The sequence below is a fragment of the Meleagris gallopavo genome, chromosome Z, assembly GCF_905368555.1.
Source record: "Meleagris gallopavo chromosome Z, MGAL_WU_HG_1.1, whole genome shotgun sequence".
Taxonomy (NCBI): Eukaryota; Metazoa; Chordata; class Aves; order Galliformes; family Phasianidae; genus Meleagris; species Meleagris gallopavo.
The window spans coordinates 33,621,503-33,640,154 of NC_139435.1; the positions used below are offsets into that span (position 1 = coordinate 33,621,503).

At 37.2% G+C, this 18,652-nt stretch overlaps 1 protein-coding gene and 1 non-coding gene across 3 annotated transcripts; both read right to left on the bottom strand.

Moving 5' to 3' along the window:
- Nucleotides 1-301: 301 nt before the first annotated feature.
- On the bottom strand, nt 302-18,406 carry HAUS6 (HAUS augmin like complex subunit 6). 2 transcript variants are annotated; one of them, XM_010725688.4, is made up of 17 exons: nt 18,154-18,406; nt 17,834-17,929; nt 17,113-17,191; nt 15,883-16,015; nt 14,599-14,746; nt 11,894-11,959; nt 11,719-11,770; nt 11,328-11,501; nt 10,468-10,652; nt 9,801-9,918; nt 9,144-9,216; nt 8,530-8,605; nt 7,195-7,258; nt 6,346-6,531; nt 5,339-5,474; nt 3,904-4,899; nt 302-396 (listed from the first exon to the last, which is right to left on the bottom strand). In XM_010725688.4, the coding sequence occupies exons 1-17, from the start codon at nt 18,264-18,266 to the stop codon at nt 341-343; spliced, it is 2,751 nt and encodes a 916-aa protein (XP_010723990.1). In that variant the 5' UTR covers nt 18,267-18,406; the 3' UTR covers nt 302-340. The 2 variants fall into 2 exon arrangements, with proteins under 2 accessions (XP_010723990.1, XP_031413170.1); XM_031557310.2 differs by lacking the exons at nt 17,113-17,191; nt 18,154-18,406 and having other exon boundaries at nt 17,834-17,909.
- Nucleotides 7,337-7,466, bottom strand: LOC116217569 (small Cajal body-specific RNA 8). The gene has a single exon (XR_004162263.1).
- Nucleotides 18,407-18,652: the final 246 nt, after the last annotated feature.

Below are 18,652 nucleotides of genomic sequence, written 5' to 3' on the forward strand. Positions count from 1 at the left end.
GATAGAGACACCAAATATTTTGCGATTTTTCCTTTGAGACTTTATGTAATTTTAGAAAATGGAAAAACAACATCCTCAGCATCTGCTATTTTCAAAGCTGTGTTTACAAAGGAATATATAATTTTGTACATAAGTTTTGAGTTGTTCACAGAAAATTACTATGGATGACTTGAAACACAAGGGACCAAAGCAAGCAACTGACACTGACAAGAAGTTTGGTACACAGGGTTGACAAGAAATAGGAGTGCAACTTATCATCTGGACAGTGCTTGAAGAAAAGATGAAGCACACACATGCACCGTAATTTTAATATTATCATTGTTCGTATGTTTTACAAGTTTTATAATAACGATGGTGGTTCCTTTGTGCTCAGCTTCTCATTCAACTCCTCTTTATCTGGAGGAAAAAAAAAAAATGTATGTATTGGTTAACATTGTGTAATGTTCAATTAACTAACAGAAATACTATCCCAAAAAGTACCTGCATGTATTAAAAAAGTAGTAAGATGTTATTTCCAATTTTGATAGCTGTGAAATGTTCAATTAACTGATAGAAAATACTGTTCCAACAGCATTTAGCACACAGTAAAAAAAAAAAAAAAAGATAAAAGAGCACTTCAAGTTTAAGTCTGACAAAATAATCTGTTATCAATACAGTCACAGTTTCATGTTACTAAGTTACTTACATAGGAGAATTAAGTGGAAAATACACAGCATGAGCATTTATGCTCAATTTTAAGAGAAAACTTGGAAGCCTAGTTAAGAAAGTTTGGAAGAAGCAAAGCATTAAGGGTTGCTGCCCTGGACTTCAGGAGAGCTGACTTCAACCTCTTCAAAGATCTACTTGAAAGCATCCTTTGGGTTAGAGCGTTAGAAGCTCATTAGAGCTGGTTGACACTTACTTAAACACCACTTCTTCCAATTTCAAGGTCAGTGCATTCCTAAGAGTAAGAAACTGGGGAAAGGTGGCAAGAGGCCTGTGTGAATGAACAAGGAACTCATGGATAAATTAAAAGGAAAGAAGGTCCATGAAATGTGGAAAAACAGTCTGTCCATCTAGGAAGAACACAAAAATGTTGCCAGGGCCTGTAGGAATGCAACAAGGAGGGCTAATGCCCGCTTGGAATTAAACCTTGCAAAAGAGGTAAAGGATAACAAGAAAGGTTTTTGTTTTTTAAACACGTCAACAGTAAAAAGACTAGGGAAAATGTGGGTGCCCTTTTGCTTCAGTCCTTACAAAGACTGCCCCTCAGGAAATCCCAAACCCCGGAGTTAAGAAAGACAGCCCAGGTAAAGAAAGACTCCCTGCAGGTCAGAGAGCATTTAGCCAAAATCAGTGCACACAAATCCATGGGGCATGATGGGATGCACACGTGTGCTGAGGGAGCTGGCAGAGAAGGCTGCCAAAACACTTTCTTATTGATAATCTTCGAAAGGTCTTGGCGAATGGGAGAGGTGCCTGAAGACTGGAGAATAGCCAATGTTGCTCTAGTCTTCAAAAAGGGCAAGAAGGAGGATCCGGAAAACTACAAGCCAGTCAGCCTCACCTCCGACCCTGGAAAGATGATGGAACTCGTTCTGGGTGCCCTCTCCAAGCAATTGGAAGAGAAAAAAGTTATTAAGATTAGTCAACATGAAGTCACTAAGGGGAAATCATGCTTGCCGAACCTGGTAGCCTTCTGTGATGTCATCTCTGGCTGGGTAGATGTTGGGAGAGCAGTGGATGTAGTCTACCTTGACTTTAGCAAAATGTTAAATAGCATTTCCCACAACATCCTTGATATGACAGCTAAAAAGCGTGAGATGGATGAGTTGACAGTGAGGTGGACTGAGTACTGGCAGAGCTAAGAGGGTTGTCATCAATGACAGAATCTGGTTGGAAGCCTGTAACTAGCAGCATCCCCCAGGAATAGGTGCTGGGTCTGATCTTGTTCAATGTCTTCATCAATTATCTGGATGAAAGGATAGAGGCCAATCTCAGCAAGTTTGCTGCATGGAGTGATTGACACACCAAAAGAAGGCGTTGCCATTCAACAAGACCTGGACAAACTAGAGAGTAGGGCAGGGAGGAACCTGATGAGGTTCAATAAGAGTAAGCATAGCCTTGCATGCGGAGAGTAATAACTGCAGACATCAGTACACGAATTGGAGAACGACCTGCCGGAGAGAACCTCTGCAGAGAAGAACCAGGATATTCTTGTGGACAATAGGCTGGCCATGAGCTAGCAGTGTGCCCTTGTGGCAAAGCAGGCCAATGATATCCCGAAGTGCATTAAAGAGCATGGCCAGCAGGTCGAGGGAGGTAACCCTCCCCCTTTACTCTGCCCTGGTGAAGCCGCATTTAAACTATTGTGCCTAGTTCTGGGCTCTCCAGTATAAAAAATGAATCTTCTAGAAGGATTCCAGCAGAGGGCCGCAAGATGATATAGGACCTGGAGTATCTCCTGTAGGAGTAAAGACTGAGTAACCTGAGTTTGTTCAGCCTGGAGAAAAGACAACTGAGGGGAGATCTGATTCATGTTTATACATACATATATCTGACAGGAGGTGGAAGGCAAATGGATGAGGCCAGGCTCTTCCTAGTGTTGCATAGCAACAGGACAAGGACTAATGGCCTAAAACTTGAACATAGGAAGTTCCATACAATCATGAAGATGAAGGGTGATGAAGCAATGGCACAGGTCACCAAAAGAGACTGTAGAATCTCCTTCTATGGAGACATTCAAGACCTATCCGGATGCCTACCTGTACAACCTATTGTAGGGTGCCTGCTTCAGCAGGGAGCTGCATTCGATCTCTTGAGGAAGAACACAAAAATGTTGCCAGGGCCTGTAGGAATGCAACAAGGAAGGCTAACACCCGCTTGGAATTAAACCTTACAAAAGAGGTAAAGGATAACAAGATTCTGTGATTCTGTATCAAGTTGCCCTTTACACTGGCAGTAGATTAGACCAAAGTATCATCTACTCAGTGCTTTGATATGAAAAAAAGCAAAAGGCACTGTCACTGTCACACACTTACAAGATCTCTTCACAAAACACTATGTCAAAACAATACCAAAGTAGTATTAAGTCATACAGTACAAAGTGGGTAAGGAAAGATTGTGTCTTCAGAAGTCAGACTAAGTTATCCTTCTGAAAAATACCTTTCGGAGCAGTATCCAGCAGATGCACTGCAGCAGTTTTGTTTCTCTTACTCAAAGTGAGGTAAACTAAGCAATATAACCTAAGTCACTCACATTTACAATGTGAGTCATTGCATATAGTAAGTTTTCCTTGTCAAGCATTACTTGAAAAAGCTACTTTTTGTCTGATTATTTAAAGTGCCAATCCTTTACAAAAAGCATAAATCTCACTGAGACTTCTAGTGCATCACTAAAAACATACGTTTTAGTGGTGTAGAGCCATTACTGGCGCATCTTTATTTACATACATCAAAAGTTAACCTTGCATTTCTTAAACCAGTGCACTGGTTGTTAAACAAAAGAAGACATATAGACTACAAATATCTAACAGAGAACTCCACAAGTTTGTATTGCCTACTATATATTTCTAAAGAACTAAATATGCTCAGGGTAAACATATTATTTCAAATCAACTTTGTGAATTCTGCTAATGCACATATAGTGGGTTTTGTTTGTTTGTTTTTTGTTTTTTAAATAGCTGTAGGTTTCCTTAGAAAACCAGACAAGTATGTTTTTTCTTCCTTGAAAGACATACATAAAACAAGAAAAATAGAACCTATTTGCTTTGCTTTTGTCTCATCATCTATAAGAAATAAGCATGCAAATAATCTTTTGTCCAACACTTTTACAGGAGGGCTTAGCTACTCAGATGACACCTGTGGTAGTATAACTGGTGGCAAAATGGACAAAACCTGGTTGCTAAAGTACATGGACACTTACCTTTCAATTTATTTATCAGGTCTAATGGGATTTCATCAATATTTGATGCCACTTCTATGTGTTTAGAGAAGGCCAGCAAAGATAGCAGGGAAGGATTGTATCTTGGTGATTGTATCTTGGTAAACTCTGCATCCAAACTGAAGCGCTCTACAGATACGTGCAAATCATCTCTTCCTTTTTCTTCTGGAGTAAGACTTAGGTCTGAGAAATAACTTAAAGATTCATCTCCAATAAACATCTCATGCACTTCCTGTCCTTCTCCAGATATACTTTCTTCCAGCACTTTGTATCTGCTGAGCAGGGAATCTTGATTTGGCTTTAAATTTTGAGTATTCTCTTGATTTACTGTATTATCCGGTATACATAGACTGCCTAAAAAATCAAATCCAGATTCAGACATCCCAAATTTATTAGGATTTCTGCTACTAAGCTTTCCTGGAGTAGTCTCATGTGACATCCCCAAATCATCACCTTCACAACTATTATAACTTAACACTGCAGACGCATTCCACTGCAGATCTTTATCCACTAAACCCAAAGGGTGATTTGAGGGTAGAGTATTCACTTTACTACTGTCTTCTGAAGAAATACATGGAGTATTCAAGCTCTTCTCTACATACATGCACGGTGATTGTTTTGTTTTTCCTATAAAACTTCCTCCAAAAACAGTATCCTCTAATTCTTCTTCACTGCTCACATTCTGTAGTATTGCAGATGTTTCTTCCCAAAGCAGAGGTTCATTGAAGTGACTTACCATCTGCTTTAGAGCTATAAGTTCTGTAGAACTTCCTTGGGACTTTTGTTCTGACAATGGATAATCAAAGTTAGGTACATCAGATGGAGAGGAAGCCCCATCTAAACTAATGGCTGCCTTATCCTGGATTGCAGGACTAGCGTCCACTGGAGCATCTCTTATTTCTTCGGTTGAGACCAGCTCTGCATCTGGCAAGTCTTCAGACTGAATAGCTTTTCTCCATGAGTTTCTAATTTCAGTAACTAATGAAACAAACACAAATAAAATTTTAAAATATTTTTCTTTCACACTCCGAACCAAATTTTTCTACTGTCCAGTTAATAACATAAGGAAATCAGAAAAAAAAAATATATGTATATATTTATACACACACACAAACACACACACACACACACACACACAAACATATATATAATAACACATTTATACTTGTTTATACTTAGTTTTCCCAAGACACTTGCCTCACAACAGAAGGCGATTCTAGGAAACATCTATGCTAGTGAAACATCTATGCAAGTTTACAGTACATGCTGATCCTGAGCTACAAAAGTGAGCCTTTAGGACTACATGCAGCTTTACAGAGTGAACTATTCTTCATGTGTGAAAAATACAGCGTCAACGAGCTAGCTACATTTCTCATTAGTGATAGCATATTATATTAACAGAGCATTTTAGACTCACGCAGATTTTCTGGAGTTCGGGGAATTTGTTTCTTTGTCAAAAATGGGCTAAAATCCAGAAAGCTGATGAGATCATCTGATGCTATTCCTCTTCCTCCACCACTCTGAGGTGACTCAGATGTCATCATTTTTGCAATCTGTAGAATATTACAGAAGAGCAAATTCTGAGAAAGCATAATTATAACTTTTGTACTTCCGTTAGCTATGGCTCCAAGCAAATCATATTCTCTAAGTGACTGGACTAGTTTGGAACCTCTTGATTATTCTGCAATTTACTACCCAGGCTTATAATGAGAACAGTACCTTACAAACACAAAATTAAGTTATGGTAGCAAAATCAGAATTTGATTAGAAGCTACCACATGAATCTACCTTTAAAATGAAAAAACACACTCAAAAGATATTTGAGATATTGGTCTAGAATGGTGTAAGCATAAAGGTTAGAGTTCCAAAAATAGAACATGTAGCAGATGACAACTAATTGCCTTCTTTCGCTGAAAGATAATTTAATTTTCAAATCAAGATATGGTGAACATAGTAATAATTCTTCTAGAGGAATTCCTTATTTAACTCTTAAAATGCAAAAAAAAAAAAAAAAAAAGGAATAGTTAAATCTTTGCTAAAATTGCCAAATTCGGTTAAATTTTGAGCCACAGAATTCAGAAACAAAAAGGAGTGTTAAATTCTAAATACATGCAGTGGTTCAGAAACTAAAGGACGAAAGGTGTTAAAAATCATATTATGATTCTTTCGAAAGTGCTATTCATGCTACGGTGGCTTAGAAATATTCTGTGCTTTGTTTTATGTTTTCAGATTGTAGTTAATTGGGCCATCATCACTCCTAAAACTCAGTGGCATCTGTCTAGCAGGGGAAAAAAAAAACTTTTATATATACACATGAAAAGAACTTCTTTAAAAAACATTTGCAATTTCTTTTCTGAATGGATACTTATTTAAAACAACAACAACAACAACAACAACAACAAAAAAACAATAACTTTTCCTAACCTCTTCTGCCAATTCTTCTCTAGCTTTCTCAAGAGCATCTTTCTTTTCGACAGGAGCATCTTTCTGGGTAACATGACCTTCTGAGTTTTCCCGTGATTCTGATAAGCTGAGCTCATCTTTTCCATCCTCTGAGATCGTTGGAGACACGGGCTTTACTTTCCCGCTGTCCGGTTCAATATGCAAGTCCTAGAGGAATACACAATAGTTATGCAAAATTTTAAATTCAAGTCTCAGAAAACTAGCATAATGGAGATGCTGCACAAATTCTGAGAGCAACAAACTTGGCATTTGTATCAACAAGAATATTTCAAGGTTTTAAATTCTAACTAAATACAAGTTATTGTGACACCCATCTTATTAAAAAAAGTAGGACCTAAGTAGAGGCTACAATGAGGTGTCATTACTGAACACAGACAATATCATCTGCAACTACCTTCAAAAAACTGCAATGAACAATAGTACAATGGACAATTGTACATACAATTTCCCCCTAGGACACATTATATCTCTTATTTTTAGACACAATTTAAAGGAACATCCCAGTCTGACTATTGCTCACAACCAAAAAGTCAGTTCTATTTTCACAGGCAGGAAATCTGTGATACACTGTATGTTGTACTATAAGTCATAATTAAGTTCTTGTATTTCCTATTGCTTGCCTATTTCTTAAGGAAGTTCATGGCAATTAGTTTTCACAGTTTAGGACTGACTCAGAAGAACAGTTATACTGCTTTTAAAAAAAAAAATTCACAGCAAAACATACTAAGTCTAGGCTTCAAGTAACGTCAAAAGCAAATATTAAAGACATTTAACATATTGGACACAGGTGATAAATCACTTAAGAATAACCTTTTCAGTTAACAGGTCTTTGTTTTCAGATGTTTCTGACAACTCTGAAGATTTTGAAGAGACCCTTTAAAAAAAAAAAAAAAGCCATTTTAGAGAAAAACAAAACAAGTGGCATACAAGTCTTAGTACACAGTCCTTATACACCTGTGTGCCCCGTATCTGTCCGTTACGATTTCCCTCAATTCGTCCCGGTCATCAGAAGGCAATTTTACTATAGGGAGAACACGTGACAACTAGAGCAGATTTAGCTCTATTTGTGTATCAGCCTCCCAAACTTGGTAATTATGTAACTTTTTCCCTTGATTAGCAAAGTGAAAGAGAAGGGGTGTTATGGTATGTTTTGTCTTCTAACAAAGGCAATTGGAAAACCTTCTGCAGACTTGATGTTCTTCTCCCTAAATATTCATACAACATCACCTGACTTCCAAATACTCAAGTCTTATCATTTCTGATTACTAAAGTATTAATGGCAAAGATCTAAAACGTAACGTACAGATCTCACTTCTTAGGAAGACAACCTAAAATTTCAATACTTACTGCTGAATGTCTTTACAATCATAAACAGACAATAATCCATGCTGTAACAAGTCACCGAGAGAAATTCCATTAAGCAATTGGACAATTTTTGAGATTCATATGCAAATAAGCTGCTAATGTCAAAGTGTACGACATTAGCATTGTTTTTCTTTGCCAACTCCCTCTCTTCTAGTAGGCAACATTCAAAAATTAGTAGGATTTCTATCTTGTGATACCATTATTCAAGTTTATTAAACTTTCTGGCACTAAAGAAATACTGTGTCAAAACCCCTTAGAAGGCTTCAGAAAATATTTAGTCCTGTTTTAACTTTTTTTTTTTTTTTAATTATAATAAGAGACAGAAAAAAGTTATTTTAGAAGACTCAAATCTGGGATTTCTCTAGGATTTGTTTGTTTAGGCTGTTTTGTTTGTTTTTAAACACAGAAACAAGGCTCCTGGGAACATGTTTTCTTATCCTCAGGCTATAGTGAACACACATCTACCTCAACCTAGTCTGAGGAAAATTCTCCAGTCTACCCTTTGCCTCCTAAAACTTAAATGAATGTAGTTAAAAAGTTGCAGCTAAAGTCTTGCCACTCAGCTGCTGCACATTGTCAGTCAACAGTTGCTCACCGTCTCCAGGTGCAGAAAGCCATAGTTACTTTACTTTTTACTTACCCTATCAAGTGGACATAACAAGTAAGGAGAGCACTACTGAAATATTCCACTTATGCTCACAAAATAAGTTTCCATCATTTCCACTGATGCTGGTTGTTAGGTTTTTTTTTTTTTAAATCAATTTCTTGTTAAAGTCATACCATCTAGTTGGTGTTAACGATGATGAGACACTGGTGGTTGATTCACTGTTCTCGTAACTTAGCTCCCACAGAATATCTAGAAAAGCAAGTAAGTGTTTTAGTATTGCTTCTTCTTTTGTTGTTGTTGAGACTTTGTAGGCAATACAAGTAACTCGCACCACAGGTGTAGAATATTCACAGCACAAGCTCCTTCAACACTTAAAGAAAAGGTAATCAACATAGCCAGTGCAGCTGAATCAACCTGTTTGCTCATTAAGCTCCTGCAGGCACAGATGCCACTAGAAGCCAGCACCCATTTGTGCTGCTCCTGAATGCATGCTCAAAAGACATGATTCTATCTGCTCCTCTGAATGAATTATGTTGACAAAACGAAAGGCAATTATTCTAAGTATTCATTCAGAACTAAATTACCAAAGTCTATCAAAGAAACCTGCAAACAAAAAGCAAGTAGTCTTAATATTGTTGGTAGTCAGATGGTTAGGCTGCGCTGGATGATCTTGGAAGTCTTTTCCAACATTGGTGATTCTACAATTCAATGATTCTGGGTTCCATGAAAACTTGTAACAGTTGAGGTGGGGGTGGGGAAGCAGGAAAAGCTTCTCTAGTTCACGCACCTGAATCTGATCCTGGATTTTGAGAAAAGATATAATCTCCACGATCTTCTTTTGCTCCTGATACAGCTTTCTCCTTTCAAAAGAAAAAAAAAGAAAAAAAAAATTACACAAGCAATGAGAAAAAACTGTGTCACACCAGCAATTAAAAGGCAGCTATTTATAGTAGCTTTTCTGCAAATGAGAAGCCAGGCTCAACATGCAGCTTTTGCTCACTACTGAGGCAAGGATCTTAGATCTCTGTACAGATGTGAGCGTCAGAATGGAATTTCTGCTGTTCATCAAGGAGATCACTTTAAAGGGGAAAATACAATTCAGTAGATGTCCAGTGACAGCACACGAAAGCTCAATTTCTACAGCAAAGGGAAAAAGAAGTATGTATTGTTGATATATAAATTAATCAACTCTTATTTGTGCTGTCTTGACAAGGCAGTTCCACCCACTACATCAAACGAAGTCACACCAGCTGTCATTAAGTTGAGCATATTTTCTTCACAAAGAAAAACTACTTCAGAAAGCAATTTCTGCTATACTGTGCTGATCCACTAACCAAAGTTAGTGTTAGAAGTTCAACAAAGATGTACAGCATTATACAGCAACGGAAAAGACCAGCTTAGATGCACCTCATCTTCACCCCTTCCCTTCCCCAGCACTACTTACTGAATCCTGGTTGCAGAGTGAAGACCAGCCAGCAGAGCTTTCCCACTTCGTTATCCACTCTGTCTGTCTTCTAGAATTTGATTCATTCAAAATAAAGTGCTGCTTTTCTGTTCTTAGTCTGCAAAGGAAGAAACATCATTATGTTGGGATAAAAATTATACTTAAAAACACATAATAATAATAATCACATATTCCCCTTATCCTTCAAAACCTCTGACATACAACAACTTATTCACACATTCGTGCTTGCATTAAAATCTAACAGAAATTCACAACCTAAAAAACAGCTGCTGCACTGTCTTTATGTTTCCTTACAGCAGAAGAACTACATTCAAATACGTGCTTAAACTTTCCCTGACTTGTTTCAGATCAAATTTTGAATCTCAGAACTTATCAATGTAATATTGAAAAAGCAAATCAGCTAATTAGCCAGGTCTCCAGAAACAAATCCTAAAATATCTATGGAGCAAGGGCAAAAAAACTGAAGTTACTTAACAACAAATTTCAGTTTAAAAATTATATAGATGGATCAAGACAAATATGAACTTGTCAAACCAAATCTACACGTTCTCACTATAAGCAATTCTTTTAGAAAAGACTCAAGGATAAGATGACATGATTCTCACAATAAACAACAGAGAACCAGACAAAAATTCCAGATAATTACCTCAGTGCTTCCAAATGCAATTGTACTTTACTTTGTAATTTAGCCATATTCACAAGGGACTGTAAGTGTCTTTTTGAGGCAAACTGATTGCATTCATCTCTTAAAATTCTTAGGGCTTCATTTAATAGTTGAATGAGTGTTAAAAAATTCAGCTTTTCATCTTCATATAAATTTCCTGTACACACCTTGAAATATTGCAAGCAAAAGGAAAATGTATTACTGAACAGAAACAACACATCAATAACAGGAAGTTATGTCTTCTGTATTCACAGCAAGGATAATATTTGCACTGTGATTCAAAGTCGGCACTTTGATTTGGTTCTAACTGTTTCATTAAAAAAAAACAAGGAAAAAATCCACACCCCTGATTTAAGCCTCAGATTGGTTTTCTCGGTTAGCATAGTCTGCTTGAAGGCAGCCTAAAAAGCAGTGTGAACTAAAAATGCATCAACTAATGGAACTATTCCATTTAACCACTGCCTCAAAAGATAGAGCAGGCCTAAATACCACCCTATACTTCACAATGGAAACAAAATCAATTAGGAACTATAGGTTAAATGACAAAGTTAGTTTTACAGTCGCAATTGGGCAACAATTGAAGTATTGACTAGACAAACCTAGCAACACAATTACTACATTTCAAACTTCAGAAGAAAATAATTCAAAAACTGCCAATACAGAACAGCAGCATAATCATACAAACTTTTACAATCATTTTACATGTTTTGTTTATCTTTACAATCATCTTTATCATCTGTGAAAGGTATTTAATTCTAAAGTACCTAACTGCACTCTTGGGGACCAAAAAAAAAAAAAAAAAAAAAAAGCAAAACAGTTTAGCACAGACAAAAGTTACTTACTTCTTGTCTTTCATTTTCAACTTTGTCAACCAACAGATGTGGGACACTGACAACAACGTTAGTTCCATCGAAAATGTACTGATCAACATCACCTTCACATACAGAGTCTACAATTTCCATTTCCTTTTTCAGAGAGGTAAAAGTTTCCATTATCAATGTCCACATACTACGAACCTTAATGAACAAAAATTCTATGTTAAAACACCCATCATAATACTATAACACAATAACAAAATAGCACACAGGCATAATCACAGGTAGACAATTAGAAATACCAGTATGACGATAAATAATATACAAATGTTATAAATATGATGATCATCTGCCACAAAGGGGGGGAAGGAGGGATGGGACAGGGCGGTGGAAGGGGCAGGAAAGGGCAAAAGCTCACCTTTTGAATTTTCTCAGCTCTGTCTTTTTTGTTTTGTTTCCTTGATTCCATCCTACATGCAAATGCAAGGGAAAAGTTCAAGTGGATTGCAGTAAAATTGAAGTCAATATTTCATATAAATTAATTAAAAAAAATGTTTTATTTATCTAATGTAGTTCCGAGGAGAAATACTTACTTCTGCAATTGTTGCTGGAGGTGTGCATATTCAGATTTCATCTGCTTTATTTCTTTAATTAAACACCTAAAGAAAAAAAAATTACAGTCACTTCACCACAGATTCTCAAAATTCCAGGCTTTTGCTTTGCTGCTTCCAGAATTTTACTCACTATGTGATTATATTTATTCCAGATCTGAACAATGAAGCTATTTTGGAACAATGTAAAAATTGCATTTTTACATTGTTTTTACAAAATTGTAAAAAGCAAGATCCTTACCACAACCCTGTGAAGAAAGACAGCCAGAAAAACCACTAAAATATTTGTAAATGTAGCTGTCATATTCCACTAAAATAGCTTAAATTTTATTAGACCCAAAATGTATTATTTTCTAAAAATGTGTTGTTTATCAGTATAAACTTTTAAATATATTCATCAACTGTACATGGCCCTGTTAAGACCAGTCTTGAAAGTTGTGTAGGAAATTCTATTACCTGTTCAGTGTTTTAACTGTTCTCACAAGAGAAACTTTTTTTTTGTATATCCAGAGTTTCCCCCTCCCCCCAGAAAGCACCATGTGCCTCTTGTTCTGTCATTGTAAATTAATGTGAAGTACTTCCACCTCTTTAACTACCCTTTAGAATTGGGAAAAGTATGATTACACACCAAAACTTAGTGATCGTGTGTGATTAAATAGTGATAGTGATTACATAACCCAACTACAACCTTTCCTCATGTGTCAAGTTTTCTAAACTTCTAAGCATAGAGTTTCTGTTCAAGAATCTCCCTAGTTTTCTACGTCCCTCTTCAATGGGAGGTACCAAAACTGAACACAGTATTCCAGGTGCAATATAAGTAGTGCAAACCAGAGTGAAATAAATCCATCCTATGTTCTGCTGCCTGTACTACTTTTACATACAGAATGCTATTGGTCACCTCTGGTGCCAAAGCACACTGCAGGCTCATGCTCAGGTTGCAGATCAACGAAATCCTCACTGATGGCTGCTTTTGGCAGAGTTGCTTCCCCATCAGTAATTCACCAGCTCAACTCATTCACATTCATCTTCACTAAACCTCTCACAGTTCTTGTGGGTCAAATCCAGCATGACCTGTTTTTGTTGTAGCATGACTAACTTTTTTCATAAGGCATCATCTACAAATCTGCTGATTGCACTCATCCCAGTCATCCAGACTCTTTTATAAAAGTAAAGAATAATATAAAGTCAAGATCAACTCCAGAAACAAGGAATAATCTAGTATCAACTCCATAGGAACTCCAATCATGACCAGCTGCCAGTTAGACTTGGAGGCATTACCACTTTTTGGGTGGTTTAAATGTATTGCTGCACACCTGAAAGGTATTTCTATATCCTTATCTGGAACACAGTCACCTTTTATGCTTATTAACTTCTGAATTTTAACAGTAGCTCACCATTTCAAAAGGTTGGTTTCCTGTAGTGTATGCTTTTTTTACTTCCACTTAACAGGATGGACCATTTCTGAGCTTCAACAATGGTTTCTCTGAGAATATCCCAGAACCTCTCAGCTCCCCTGCCTTCCAAAAATACATCGTAACAGCTGCCAAGTGGAAATCTGCTCTTAACTTCAGTGTCTTTTCAATTCTAGTTGTCTTCCTCACATTCCCTTGAATCTTAAATTCCATGATCTTGGCTGCACTGATGATAAAGCTCCTGTTGACAGGAGACAAGTTTGCCTCCAGACAAGTTTCCCTTAAATCAGTCAATCCAAAATAATCCCTACTCAGCACACCCAGCGACTGCATTAAAGTCATCCTCAGTGCAATACAGAAGTTGCCTAGATTACTTATGCACCACTGCATGGCCTTTCCAGCATAAACTGAAGTCATCAATATGAATTGGAGTCTGCAGGCCTGATTTGTCTGAAGAAGGCTTTATAAACTTTCCCTAATCAAGGAATGTAACACACCACCCTTCATGGTGACATCTCCAATTTTGATCCAAAGGCATGGAAAGACTGGTCTCCTTTTATATAATTAACCTCCATGCACTGAAACTTCTATTTACCTATACTGCAATCCCTCCACCTTTTCTGCTCTTTCCTAAAAAGCTTGCAACTGCCCACTACACCTCTCCAATCATGTGAAATATCTCACCTAAATCATGTAAATTCCAATGAAAAATCTACTCTGTGCCTGTATACAGAGTTAACTTTTATTTCTAACCTAACTGGGAGCAATTTTCATGGGAAAGAATAAATCACTGAATATCTCAAGTTAAAAGGGAGCTCCCGAGGATCACTGTGTTCAACTCATGGCTCCACACAGCACCACCCAAAATTGAAAAAAATATTTCTGACAGTGTTAGATAAAGAAAGAAAAGGAAATTTTGGTGAATTAACTAAGAGTTACGCAATTACACCATAAAGCAAAGACTTCACATTATATCCTGAAACTGTTATCCTCCCATGTAAGATCCTTCAGATAGTGCTACACATGCAGAATTCCACATTCTTAGTGACCAGGTAGTTGCAACTTCCAATACGCAGCATCTCCTAACTGAAGAAGTAATTTCCTACGAACAGTATGTTAAAATTAATTAATTAAAGGAGGAAAAAGGGGAGCAAAGTAACAAATTCAGCACAACTCACAAAGGAAGTGAAATACATCCTGCTCAAATCCTTTCAAAAGCACACACAAAAAAGTAAGCTTTTATGAAAATACTGTTTCTTTAAGTTCATTACTCACTGGGATGTTTTCTTATATTTTCGGATGATATAATCCTTCCTCAGTAAAATCTGCAGAAGTTCATTATGTGCCACTCTGCATGTTTCATCTGCCTCATGAATATCCTTAGGACTGAAGTGTACAGCTTGAACAAAAGGTATGTTGCTGTCTAAAAGAAAATTAATATTTGGATTGCATGATTCACTTTTTGGAAACAGATAGCTTCCTGGTCTCCCTAGTTTTAGCAAAGAGAACCACATGTAAGGTTGCCTATTTTACCTACACTGAAGCAGGTTATGCAGTATACTATCTTTTTTGACAGCCTTGTCTATTGTGTACATTTTCCCTCCTTCCCTCTCACACCTTTTTCCTGTTCCTTATGCCAAGAAAACACAAAATGCCTAGAACAGATAGTCTAGATTCTTCAGAATCCCTCAAATTGTGAAAAAATGATAAAAAGAAAAAATGATAAAAAGAAAAAATGATAAAAAGAAAAAATGATGAAAAGAAAAAATGATAAAAAGAAAAAATGATAAAAAGAAAAAATGATAAAAAGAAAAAATGATAAAAAGAAAAAATGATAAAAAGAAAAAATGATAAAAAGAAAAAATGATAAAAAGAAAAAATGATAAAAAGAAAAAATGATAAAAAGAAAAAATGATAAAAAGAAAAAATGATAAAAAGAAAAAATGATAAAAAGAAAAAATGATAAAAAGAAAAAATGATAAAAAGAAAAAATGATAAAAAGAAAAAATGATAAAAAGAAAAAATGATAAAAAGAAAAAATGATAAAAAGAAAAAATGATAAAAAGAAAAAATGATAAAAAGAAAAAATGATAAAAAGAAAAAATGATAAAAAGAAAAAATGATAAAAAGAAAAAATGATAAAAAGAAAAAATGATAAAAAGAAAAAATGATAAAAAGAAAAAATGAAGAAAAGAAAAAATGATAAAAAGAAAAAATGATAAAAAGAAAAAATGATAAAAAGAAAAAATGATAAAAAGAAAAAATGATAAAAAGAAAAAATGATAAAAAGAAAAAATGATAAAAAAACAGTTTTGGAGTAAATCATTATGTGCATGCACGGTCAACATTATATACATGAACCTAGGACCAAGATCAGCAAAGTAACAGTAAGCCACAGTCTGCATTGTTCTAGGAGTTCTATGCAAGCACACAGCAACTTTGTGAAAGATTTTGAGCTAAGCCACTGACACAGACCTACTTTCAGCTTTTGGCATACATTCAGGACTTTAGACATTAATTATATGTCTGAAATAATGTTACTGTTCCATGACAGCTTACCTGCATAGCTCTTTCTCAGATCCTCAACTAGTACATGTCTTGCAAACTGATACATTAGATGAATAAATTTATGACCAGCAGGAGAAAGAAACAAAGAAGATCCAACTTGAGGAATACCACTTTCCTCTTCATTCTAGATGTAAAATTGATTTTAAATACACAATTAGCCAAAAAAAATAATAGCTATAAACAGTCACCAAATACTTTTGTACAAAGAGCACAGAAGCACTGCATCCTACTTGCTTGCAAGTCCAATGAAAACCTAATCTGCTTTGACACTACATCTGATGACTACTCTAGTCCTAGAAAGAGACTAACATTTTCTGAACATTCTTCCACGACCCTTAGTTCCATACAAGAAAAATTTGTTTCAAGACAAAGTCTAGTGTAAAGTAAATGCCAGAAATTTCTGCCCTCCCCATTCCTACCAGTAATCTCTACCTTACAATAACATTCAGGCTTTCCCTCACATTTTCTGCTGAGATAACTTATCTGTGGAATTTGTTCTACTTTGACCTTACTAAGGTTTTTTTTGTATAGGCAGGTTTCATCTTGTCCACTGTTACTCGAAATGAAGAGCGCCTGAGTACATAAAGACCTGATTTCTAGATCTATTTAAACAAATGCAGCACCAGAAGGCCTAATAAGTCAGTGATATCTAAAAGAAGAAATTTTGTTTTGTCTCTTTAGAACATTGCCCTTAAACTTTATAGCCAAATTCTCCTGTATGTAAAGAACAATCTTAAGTTTTTAAAGTATTTGAAATTACTTTTACAATAATAATTATCTTTTCATTTAATTTTACCAAGAATCTCTCAAGTTAGAGCAAATTACAAGGGCTGCTCTGAAATTATTTATCTCCTCTGCTCTTTTTATCTGTTCTAGTTTCCAAGGAAATAAGAGGCAGTACTTTCAGAGCAACCTCTGTAGCCTCATCCATACAAGCATCACACAGGCTTTTGGATCTCTTCTAACACAGGATATTCTGTGATTCCATAACTACCAAATATGATCAACCAGAAGAAATGCATAGCAGCTTTTGGATCCAAGATTCAACCTCTGTCATAACACAGCTTTTACTGAGGAAGGACATGATACACTACATGAAATAAGGCATCAGTTAAAGCCTAGTCCTTTGATTTAAAACTCAGTTATGTTCTTCCAGAACAAACAACAAAGAAAGAATGTCAGCGAAACCAACAATCAGTTTCCACTCCTCTTTACACTTACTGAAATTTCTTTTAGCCATGAGCTGCACAGTTTCCTGAATTCAGGATCTACAGGTTTTATATCTGGAAGCATGCAGTTTCTTTCCATGAGAGGCAATAGAAAATGAGACAGGAAAAAATATATTTTAATATATCTTCAAGAATTCAGTTACACTGTTCACATGTTGTAAACAAAGTTTTATCCGAGAATGATGCCTGATGCCCAGACCAAAAATAGCAAGAAGTTTATTAAACAACAAGATTTTTCTTGATGTGAGAATTATGGACTTCTTCAGAGAGCAATTTGTCTATACTTGTTTTAGACTCAGAAAAAGCAGCCTGAATGCTTACAGTTTTTGCAACCGCAATCTTCCCCCCAACAGTTTCTTTAATGGATAAGCTAAAGCAGTTTTGTCGTATCAGAAAACACGAAGATGGGATTCTCATCACACTTAAGATTTTCAGCAGCAATCTCTATGCTGGGAGAAATTACCCAGTGTTTGGTGTGGAAAACAAAAGGCAAAGACAGATCACTTTGCTTCTGCAGAAACACTTATTAAGCTTACCAAAGTACAGCCGCTATATCTAAGGTAAGTTTATGGACTACAGATAAAGGGGAAACAAATCCACTGGAAGAATATCATTTTCCCACGGTATTCCTCAAGAGATCGCTTTTTCCCCTCACTAACTGCTACACTATATTCTTTATGACATGCACAGCACGCACTGAACAAGCCACTCACCTGAAAGTGTCTTCTGCCCGCTGCTTGTCCAGCTTAGTGAACAAAAACTGTGCAATAACGTGGAAAATGCTGTAGTTCGGCGTGTCAAATACAGCCCTAAAAACACACATACAGCCACATGACAAGGAGCGAAGCAGCACAGCTTACAGAACGCTTAATCCATCACTTACGAGTAACGCAGAACGTTATTTTACGTTGAAATATTACGAATTATAACTTAAATACTGAAGCAACCCTGACGCCTCCGCGCCGCACACCTCCCAGACCCCCTTTGAAGGCCCCCCGCGCCCTCCTCCGTCCCAGTGCTCCCGCGGCCTTACGCTCCCAGCGGCAAGTTAGTGCCCGAAGCCACTTCGGCAGCCTCCGGATCGAAGCCCAGCGCCAAAAGGTAGAGCCAGAGATGATCCTTCTGCCAGTTCCACGACTCGTCCATGGCACCTGGAGCCGCCGGAACACCCTTAGCTTAAGGAGCAAGCAGAACGGACGCCAGGCCGCAGCAGCCTACCCCAACGGCCGCCGCGCCGCCATTTCCCGCTTCCCGCCCGAACTCGCCGCGCCGCGGAGCCGCGAGACCACGCGCGGGCGCTGATTGGGCAGGACCGAGACGCGTACCGCCGGTGGTGACGCCGAGCTCCAAGCCCGTTTGGCGCGCTGCATGCTGGGAACTAGAGTCTGGGCACAGCCGGGAGGGACGGCGCATGCGCAGAAGGGCCCAGCCGGCGCCGTACCGCGGGCCCACGGAGGGCCTATCGTGGGGATAATAGCGCCTGGCCTGCAGGGCCGGGCTGGCCTATCGGGCTCTGCCTGGCTTAGGTGACT

Coding starts and splice junctions, on each gene's coding strand:
- HAUS6 (XM_010725688.4), bottom strand. CDS start 18,266: ATGGACGAGTCGTGGAACTGGCAGAAGGATCATCTCTGGCTCTACCTT. Junction 11,960..14,598: donor AAATATAAGAAAACATCCCA/GTGAGTAATGAA, acceptor TTTTTTCTTTAG/GTGTTTAATTAAAGAAATAA. Junction 4,900..5,338: donor CCGAACTCCAGAAAATCTGC/GTGAGTCTAAAA, acceptor TTGTTTCATTAG/TTACTGAAATTAGAAACTCA.